This window comes from Scyliorhinus canicula, chromosome 15, assembly GCF_902713615.1.
Source record: "Scyliorhinus canicula chromosome 15, sScyCan1.1, whole genome shotgun sequence".
In the NCBI taxonomy this organism is placed as follows: Eukaryota; Metazoa; Chordata; class Chondrichthyes; order Carcharhiniformes; family Scyliorhinidae; genus Scyliorhinus; species Scyliorhinus canicula.
In genome coordinates, this window is record NC_052160.1 from 11,854,051 (window position 1) to 11,864,730 (window position 10,680).

Here is a 10,680-nt window from a genome sequence, read left to right on the forward strand (position 1 = left end):
GTATCGGGACAGCCCTCTCATAAAGAAAGGCCTGATACCAGGATTCCAACAGAATCTTACGAGCTCTCCTCCATGCATAAATTTGCCTGGAAAAGGAGAGGGACTCACTCCTGAGTGCCGCTCCAAGGAGACCAGGAGCGACTCTACTCCAGTCGGAGCACTCATTGTCCAGAATGGAGAATCCAGTACCTTGGGCGAAATTCTCCGCCCCCCACGACGGGTGGGAGAATAGCGGGAGGACCTTCCCGGCATTTTTGCCGCCCTCCCGCTATTCCCCCCCCCCCCCCCCTCCCCCCCCCCCCCCGCCGAAGTCCCGACCCGAATCGCTGCCGCCGTTTTTTTACGGCCGGCAGCGATTCTCAGCTGTTAGATGGGCCGAAGTCCCAGCCCTTTCCGCCGTTTTTACGAACGGCAAACACACCTGGTCTTGCCGTTCGTAAAAGCGGCGTCACAAACTCGCTATTAATAACCATGGCACCGATTGGCACGGCCGTACCACGGCCGTGCCAAGGGTGCCATGGGCCCGCGATCGGTGGGCACCGATCGCGGGCAGCGGGCCCGATGCCCGCGCACTACTTGTCCTTCCGCCGCCCCGCAGTATCCATTCGCGGGGCGGCTGAGGGGCAACCCGGCCCGCGCATGCGCGGGTTTCGCGCAAAAACGCGATGACGTCACCCGCGCATGCGCGGGTTGGAGTCTTCCAAACTGCGCATGCGCGGCTGACGTCATATGACGCGTCAGCCGGCGCTAACTCCGGCAAGCGGGTTTAACGATTTTCGTTAAGCCCGTCTTGCCGGAGCCTACGGCGTCGGGCTGCTAGCCCCGACCGGGGACCAGAATCGGTCCCCCGTCGGGAAGGGGCGCGCTGCCGTAAAACCCGCCCGGGTTTTACGGCAGCTTTACGATTTCTCCCGTTTTGGGAGAATCTCGCCCCTTGTCTCTTGTCTTTGATATACACATCTTTCCACATCTGATCCCTTCTTTAATTGCTCCCCATAACTTAAATTCCTGATCCTCAAATCAACTTCATTATTTTCTGTTGCACCCTCTCAACAACCCTCTCAAAGACTCCTATTCTGGTATGACCAATTCATTATCCAGTGTGTGAGTTGATCTTTATTTTGCAGGGATGCCATTTATACTGTAATTCCAAAGTTAGTAAGCACACTAATATGGACATTTTATTATTCAGTACTGGACTTTGCCTGCTAGTCTTGAACAATAATGAATCTATATTGTCCATCAGATCGGAATAGCGAGAAAATGCATAATAATGGAAAATGTGACTAGATTTCAAACCTACCAATCATGCTAGCAATCTCAGGATTGTACAACACTTTTATTTTTTATAATTCATGCTGAGTCAATTATTTCTCATCCAACTGTTGATTATTACTTGTAAAATGGCAGTGACTACACATCTGTTAATCCTGCAATATGAATGCTATTGTGCATTAGCAGCTTGAACCATATTAGCTCTGCATCGACCATGACAGCTCCAATTCATAGCAAAAAAAAAAGCAACAGCTCAAAATAAAATGAAATATATTGAAGTAATGGATCCCCGAGAATGATTTCTTGTAATCTCAAGATCTGAATCAGATGATAGTCACAGACTGATGAAGCTTTCTTATTGATGCTTACATTGTCATCTGAATCTCCTGGTGAGGTGACTGCCTTTTAACAATGCCAAGATACCTATTATTAACCATTCACATTGTAACAATTGCTATTCTACTGTTTGTCCCAGGATTATTTCAGTATTTATTTCCTAAGGTTTTTCAGAAACGATACTATGCTCCACAACAGCTGTGTGACATTGTCAGTAGTTCCAAAAGAGCTACAAGATTGCTAGATGTTAATGTTGAATTTGAGTATAGTAACACTCTTTTCCAGTTGGCTGACCATATCTTGTCAAAATGTCCTCAACAATTTTTTTTCGGCAGCGTCCATTCTATTGGGTCATCAAAACAGCTTGAAGAAAGTTAAACTTTCCTGGTGAATTACTGGAGGAAATGTTTAAATCACTCAGGTTATTGATAATTGTAGATGGTGGCAGTTCCAAGAGAATAATAATAATAATAGCTTATTGTCACAAGTAGGCTTCAATGAAGTTACTGTGAAAAGCCTCGAGTCACCACATTCCGGCACCTGTTTGGGGAGGCGGGTACGGGATTCGAACCCGCGCTGCTGCCTTGTTCTGCATTACAAGCCAGCTGTTTAGTCCACTTGCTAAACCAGCCCCTCTAAACCAGAACACATAGATTTCCTCATTTCCCACTCATGAGTTTTCAACTTCATACTCTTTCAACTTAAGCAATGAAATCATGGACTTTTTTTTCCAGAAACTTTATGTGATAGTCTTTTTTATCCTTGACAAACAAAATGGGACTTGTAATTTCAGTTTTCATCCCCTGAAGATGATTTGTTATGCTGCTGTGATATATTTCAGTTCCTGCAGCAAACCAACACACAACTAGTAAAAGAGCACTTGGTCATGTTAGACCAGCCTCACTAGCCATATGGACCAGACTTAAGTCATGATCTTCGAGATTGCAATTGGAAGTGTTCAGATTAGGTTGAGGTGGAGCAGAACCACGGACAGAGGCTGAATGGCCTGTTGTTCTGCTAAAAATTCTTTGCAATTCCCTGACTCCCTCTAGTGGAGAAACATTCAGTCTGAGTCCATTCCCCATTCAACTGACATCTCAAAGGAAAAAGAATATTTGTTTATGACATTAAATCTAAAGTAGTTTACCTCCAAATATTTTGTTGGATAATTGATTTTCCATGCAAAAGCATTGCCCTTTAATCCTCAATGAAAAATCCATATTTAAGGAGGGCATAATCATTTATGTGTTTACACAGTTTATAATTGAAAAATATTGTCAGGTAATTTACACGTGCTTTTCAAATCAATAAAAAGTAGTCATTGGATTAATGGCTTTGATAACCTCGTTGATTACACCTGGTGAAAATTTTGAGAATATGGAGTTCACTACATTGAACAACAGTCCCATAATGGCACGTGTCAGCTCGTGCTAATTTTCTCCCCTTTTTGTTTTGCAGGGAATATGGAGCTGTATACATGGTGTACCCAACGAGGAAAAGAAGAAATCACCCAACCTGGATTTAAACAGTCCTCAAACGAATATTCTGAGGCTGTTTAATACAGCAAAAACAATGGCAAATATGTCAAATCTTAATACTTCAAGACCAAACTCCCCGAAAAGAACTTCCAATTTCATCCAAAGAGGGTCTTTATTGCTTGATGTGGTTGATCAAAAGGGAAATTTCTTGTACTCTGATAACAGGCCCTATCAACCCAAGGAGACAGGGTTCAATGACAACAGCAGTGAAATGTTGATGTTCAATGTCAACCGCCAAAAAGATAACCGCAACAATTATATACTCCAAGGGCAGCATCCTTTGACTCTAAATGAAGCAAATCCCAACACTGTGGAGGTTGCAGTTAGCTCAGATACTCCTAAACTTAATTCCAAGCCAAGGCAGTTGTGGAAAAAGTCTGTAGAAACTTTGCGGCAGAATCAGGGATCACTGGTAGAAAGTGTCAATGTAGAACCCAAACAACCAGTTAAAAATCAGAGATACCTTCCAGAAGAAGTTGCCCATTCAGACATGTCAGATTGTTCAAGCCGCACAACTTCCTATAAGGATCCTGATAACAATCAGAAGCATCATAAACATAAAGAAACTTTCAAAAGAAATCCATGATGGCTAAGTATCCTCGAGACTGCAGTGAAATAGAACTCTCTTATCTTAGAGCAAAGGAGGGGCAACAACACCATCGTGACAAAGTGTACACAATTGATTCTGACCGGGAATCCAGTTATCATTCAGATCAGCATCATTACCGAGAAAATGTAGCAATTCCAGAGGACCTGGACTACCCTGCAGTGTATCATGATCAGAATGAGAATTACAGGAAACAGGAAGCGCTTCTGCACCTAAACAGGACTCCTCAGCATAATGAGGACAATTTTACCAATGCTGAAAATAAATACAGCTTGTATAATAAGCACTACAGTTTGAAGGAGAAAAATATTTCCCCTGTAGATTACAATGATAGGTACAAGCAGCCCATTGCACACTGCAGAAGCTGCCTTTCCAAGCTGCCCAACTACACTCCTCACTATTCGGTCAGGTCTCCGTACAACAGATGTGATGCCTGTGTTCACACGGCAAACTTGTACGATATTAGTGAAGATCACATGTTACAAGAGCCAGTAAGCCCTATGTGTCCTGAAGAATCCTTTGCCCATCACTGGGCTACTTCTGAAGCCTCCAACATGCAAAAGGTGAACAGGCTGAGGATTAGCAGACAGCATTCATTTGACAATATCCTTGAAAGGCCTAAGGAAGTGGATCTTGGAAGACCTGCCCGAAGTGTAAGCTTGAAAGAAAAGGACAGATTTCAGGATGACCCTTATGCACATGTATTCAATATTAAACCAGAGAAACTCTTTAGCACCAAGGTTTCCGTTTTTGACCACAATTTGGAAGAAAGCAAGCGGAGTAAGTCATTGTATCCAGATCACGTCTCTGAAAATCCATTCTGGCATTCCTTTCGTGAAGATCAGCATTTGGTCCACGGTCGAAGTTCTTCTGACATATATAAACAATCTGCTGCATCAAAGGCACGCAACGCTAATCACTTTAGATCATCTATTAGGTCAACAGGATCATTCTGCTCCAGAGATGGACAAGTTCCTAATGAAATGTACATTTCAGAACATATTATGCCTTACGTATCAAGCAGGAATAGTATTTACTGTGCTCCCAGGGTTTTGAATTCTTCCAACAGTAGACGTGTGTACAAAAAAATGCCTAGTATTGAATCAGATGTTTGACTCATCATTTGTTTGTCTAATTCTACATTAATGTCATTCATTTGCTGTAGCTAGTGATGCACATAGTTGCCAACATTCTGAAATAGGAACTTAGGAGACATTAAGGGGCAGCTTTGCCAGATAGACGTTGCTAATATTGTCTTCTTTCTCCTATTTTCTGTTAGATAGGGCTGACTGGCCTTTCCTACTATCTGATGGCAAAGGAGCAACAGAAAAGAGATACATGTTGATGATCATACCAACTGGTTAGCTTTGCTGCAAATGAAGACTGCATAAAATGACCTAGTGGAATTTATGTCACCCTTTTTCAGTGCATTAATCTATAATAGACCACACTAGACAGGTCACAGAATCTTAGGAGAATTCTGGTTCTGTAAAGTAAGCAAGAAATAGATGACAAAGTCAATATTACTGTGTAAATGTAGGGAGTTGGCAACTATACTATTATGTGTACTCCAGTTCTGTATCTGCTGATATTTTTAAGAAAAACTGTTTTCCAAAGTGAAACCCTGAGCTAAGCAGCTAATGGAATATTCTAGAAATTCTGAAACCAAGTGGGGTCCCCAGAAAAGCCAATTTATTTTTCTTTAGAAAACAATCAAAATCCTGACTGCATGTTTGCACCACTGATCGTTCAATTGTTTGAACTAATCTTTGGGGCTCTGAAATGTGAGGACAGCAGTAGATTAGGCTACAGTGAGGACTACAATATTGATTTTAACATAATATCCCAGTCACACCATAACAATCAGCATATTATTCCTTCAGTAGAAAGTACTGCATTCAAAATATTTTGACCCACACTCTCTATTGACCCATCTGGCAGTTTGTTCCAGCCTTTATTGCTTACTCGAGTTTGTTTACCTGATGACATTGCAGACCAACAGTCCAATGGGAACATCGCTGGATTAACCACTGGGGAGCAAACAAAATTGCTAATAAAATGCATGGCATGAAAGTTCAGGGACTTTGAGCTTCTGAACATTATAGATCTTAATAACTCCCAGTAGTTATAAAATGTAATATATGAGCTGTTAGCTTGGGGATTCACTTCAACTAGATTGCTTAAATCTCCCCAGATTTGATAAACATCCCCACAAGAATTGTGAAAAGGTCTGATAGCCCATCTCTTTGCAGTATATTCCCATTGTATTATATATTTATCATGTAAGCTTGAAATGATTATTTTGAATATGGGAACAGGGATATAAGATATGCCTGTGTTCTGGCAGGAAAAAAATAGAATGTTACCATTATAGAAAAGGAATATAATTATTAAAGCTAGTAAACGTAAGTAACTTCAGTTAACTCTAGATTTCTACCAGTGCTGGATTTTGCTGCTTGATAATTAAAATATGCCCACAGCTTTGAATAAGAATCTCCATAACTACTTGCATACTGTGGGGATTTTGTACTTTGAAAGGGCTGGAACATATGACTTCATGTGCCAGTGAAATGCTTAAATTATAGAAATAATTTGCCTCTTTGATATATCCATTTAAGGCTTCATACTCCTGTTTTTTATGATATATTTTTCACAATATCATGTTTAATGACATCACACAGCTAAACACTGGTTCAGTACTGTGCCCTCTACAGTTTGCTCACATACACCATCTAAATAGCAAAGAAAAGAGGTAACTGTATTGTATGGGAAACTAACATTTCAGCGAATTATTGCACAGTTGGTCCCCATTTAATTCTGAGACCATAGGCCAGAATTCTCTGGCTGATCGCTGGCGGTGGATTCTCTGGTCCCACCGGCAGCCCACCCATGCCCATGGGTTTCCCAGTGGTGTGGGGTTGCTTCAGTAGAAATCCCCATTGACAGTGGCGGGAATAGACAATTTCCCCCCCCCCCCCCCCCCCCCGCAGCGAACGGAACACCGCCTCCTGCTGCCAAGAAACGCATGGCTGAGGTGCCGGAGAATCCAGACCATGTTTTACTTTGTAGAGAATAAATAATTGTAGCCAAAAGGCCACTTCTTTAAAATGCCCATCACAAATACAGTACAGTGTTTTCCTTATGCATAAATGCATGAACCCTAAAAGATCAGCCTTGTCCCTTATACAAATATCACAGGATATCAGGGAATCCATTTCCAATTTGCCAGGAAACCCAGGAAAGGTCAGCCAGATTTCTTGAGAATGGAAATCTCAACTTAAAAGCAAAGTTAAAATTTACCTGCTAAAGAATACACCAAGAATCGTCACAGCTGGCACAGAAAAAAAATCAAATGAAGAGAAATTATGGAACAATGTTCTGCACTTTCTTAGACATCAGAAATGCCAACGAGAATGTGCCAAAGATTATTAATCTTATTCACTGCCATTTAAAGGGAAAGCGGGCAGCAGAATCAAAGACCCCTTCACAGCCTGGTATGGCAACCGCTTGGCCCAGGACCGCAAGTAACTTCAGAGAGTCATGAACACAGCCCAGTCCATCACACAAGCCTGCCTCCCATCCATTGACTCCATTTACACCTCCCGCTGCCTGGGGAAAGCAGGCAGCATAATCAAAGACCCCTCCCATCCGCTTACTCAGTTTTCCAACTTCTTCCATGGGCAAGAGGTGTAAAAGCCTGAGAACACGCACAAACAGATTCAAAAACAGCTTCTTCCCCGCTTTTTCCAGACGCCTAAGCGACCCTCTTATGGACTGATCTGATTAATACTACACCCCTGTATGCTTCATCCATATCTGGTGTCTATGTATTTACATTGTGTCTTGTGTTGCCCTATTACGTGTTTTCTTTTCATGCACTAAATGATCTGTTTGAGCTGCACGCAGAAAAATACTTTCCACTGTACCTTGGTACACGTGACAATAAACAAATCCAATCCAATCCCATGAGAACTTAAGAACTCAGTGAATGCAGCCTCTTGCCTCAAGTGGTTGGAGGCCAGGGCTACATTATGCATGCAAGAGAGGGGAACTGATCATTGCAGCTGACCTATGCTATGTCTAGAGTTGTATTGTCTACAGTACGTCAAAGAAACAATGCTCCACCCCCAGAAGTTTCATTCCATGCATCTATCGAAGCCTTCAAAAATGAAAGACAAAAGAGCAAAAATAAAATTGCCACATGAATGTTCAGACTGAAAGATTGTTAAGTGATTGGTAGGAATTCTAAAGCCCTGCTGAAGTTTCATACTTAACTCCAATTCATTCACAATGATTCTTCTCTTGCTCCAGATTAGTAAAATGTCAGCAAAATGATGGAAAATAGGTGACAGAATACATTGCCAACACTGCTCCATGTTTTGTAGTACAACATTACTTCCCGTGCCGAACGATATATAATTTCAAGCAATAATATATTTTTTAGAAAACAAAATGGTAAGCTCCATTAAATCTCAACAACCTTCTCCACCCGAACAGGGGATCTTTTGAGCAAACTGAACCTGTACTGGAACCTGTAGCATGTCAATCTTTTTAACATGCAGGCTACCAGCATCTCTGGCATATATATAGTAGCATTTGATAATGTCTTGTGCATGAGTAGGTCACTTCCAATTGTTCAGGAATTATGTCACTTTTAACCTGTTACCTAAGGAAGAGCCTAATTTTTTGATCACTATTCGATATTCTCATTAAAATGACCCACTTATAGTAGCCTATTTAAATAGCTTATAGTGCTTCCTCATTGAATATTGTCTTAATATATGAACTATCTGATACCAACAGTTTATTTTCTCCTTCTTTAATCAAGCAAACACTAATAAGATGATTCATTTTCCTTTTGTAACTGCTGGTTTTTATAAATACTCTGCTTTTTAATTATTTTTTTTGTTATAGAATAAACTAGTGCAGAACAAACTACCTACATTACTTAAGAGTATTTTGAACAGTTGTCAGATGACTAAAGAAGCAGTTTAGCCTTCCGCCACAGTGTGAGCGGAAATTAATTACTGTGCTAAAATGAGGGAAGACCTTTCAAAAGCTTGATTATTTTATCATTCTCTGAACATTTTTTTTATATAATTAAACATACCAGTGATATTTCAGCTGGAATAATGAGCTTCTGTATTATAGTAGTGAATGTGAAAAATAGTGAAAATATAAATGATTGTTTACATAACTGATTAAACAAAGCTGAGACTATGCTAATCAGTGCAGTTGTTGATGAAACAAGACATTGTACATTTCAACTGCACAAAGCAATTAGTAGTTTCTCATCCCTATCCATGCCCATTAATGCTGACCCTTGACCTCTATTTTGTAGGGGCGTTACAACAATAGACTGCAATATGTATGTAGAAGAAAAATGTTAATTGCATTTATTATTTGCTTTTATATTATTCGTTTATTTTTCTTAGGATTATTTCTAAGGTTAGAGGAGTAACATGATATTGTGGAAAACTCATTGCTACAGCACGTTTAATTCAGATACAACAGATACAAATTGTGGCTGGCATCATTTTAGTTTGTTTGTGCAAAAGAGAAAATTGGGAAGCAGCGCAACACAGAGCAAAACATTACTCTTTATACATGTTTTTTTTTGGTTTTTAAAACAAAATGTGAACTGTTTTGTGTTCTGCAGATAATAGTCCACCAGAACAATTCCCTTGAATTGAAGCGATCATTAGTTTAACTTTTTGAACTGAAATAGGTTTGAAGAGAATGATGGTAATGTAAGTAACGGACACGTCAGCCTTCATTAGTTAGGGAATTTCAGAAACAAATTAAATAAGGCAGAGAATATAAACTGGAAATGAAAAGCATAGATAAATTCAAGATATATATTTTGCAAGACAGTGTGAATTAAAGCTAATAACCAAATTTTGAGGTCTGAAATGTTCTTTGGATGTGTGCATGTTGTCCTCAATCCATAAATGATGTGTTATGCTTACCCAGTTTATATTTGTGTGAAACTCTAAAGTAAAAGCATTGGAATCCACACCTTGCCTTGCGTGCCACCACCCACAACGATATTTCATTTGACTATTGGTACTAAAGTAATTTGATTCCTGCCTATTCCTTCATTAGGTGAGAAAGTACTAATTATTTCTTTGTGACAATATAGATTTCAAACATATCTGCATATTGAAGTCTGTATTTACATTTGTTTTGATCTTTATATAAATTCTAACTGTAATATTTGCCAAGGTTGTCTTCAAAACTGTAATAAGTGTTTTTTTTTCTGTTGTAGATGTGTAGAAATTACAACTGGAATGGATATAGAATGTTCAAAGTGTTTCCACAACAGCATTTGATGTAAATAAGTTGTCAACTGTGCCAGGAAATCTGATGTAAAAATGTAAATAAGTAAAAGTATCACTTTTCTAAGGAAGACTATTTCTGCCACTTTATATCAAAATTAAAACTACAGTCACTTAACTTTCTTTAATACTGTGGGTTTTTTGCACATGAGCCTCTCTGCGTTAATGGTCTCCTTTATTCGTCTCTTCAATAGAATCTTAAATACTTTACAGAAGAACAGCAAGTCCTCGTAGCTCAGTGGTCCTGATCTACAGAATTTCCAATGCTAGTGTGTTCCAATGGGCTAGACATATCTGTCACCCTTACACTGAATGATTCACTTCAATTTCCACGGAATCCTGTGTGCCAGACTATAAGAAGTAGAAAATTTGAAGATCATAATTTTTAGTCTGATTTGTAGTCTGACTTGCTACCCATAAAAAAACCCAACGATACTTACCCATTAAGTATTTATCAATCTAGTGTTAGATTCTATACTTAAACATGGGTATGGATTACACTATTGCCAGCACATGGACTATATTTTTTGTTGAGAAAAGTTTTGAGGATATTGTAATAGATCCAAATGCCATGAATTGCTCAACT

The 10,680-nt window shown here is 39.8% G+C and overlaps 1 protein-coding gene across 1 annotated transcript in view; it reads left to right on the forward strand.

The window, feature by feature from the left end:
• grin2aa (glutamate receptor, ionotropic, N-methyl D-aspartate 2A, a) overlaps positions 1-10,217 on the forward strand; it is a 411,403-nt gene extending 401,186 nt beyond the window's left edge. The window contains 4 exon segments of the mRNA XM_038820557.1: positions 3,070-3,726; positions 3,729-4,741; positions 5,040-5,116; positions 10,025-10,217. Coding sequence (XP_038676485.1) covers positions 3,070-3,726; positions 3,729-4,741; positions 5,040-5,116; positions 10,025-10,032 — 1,755 coding nt within the window. The 3' untranslated portion in view covers positions 10,033-10,217.
• Positions 10,218-10,680: the final 463 nt, after the last annotated feature.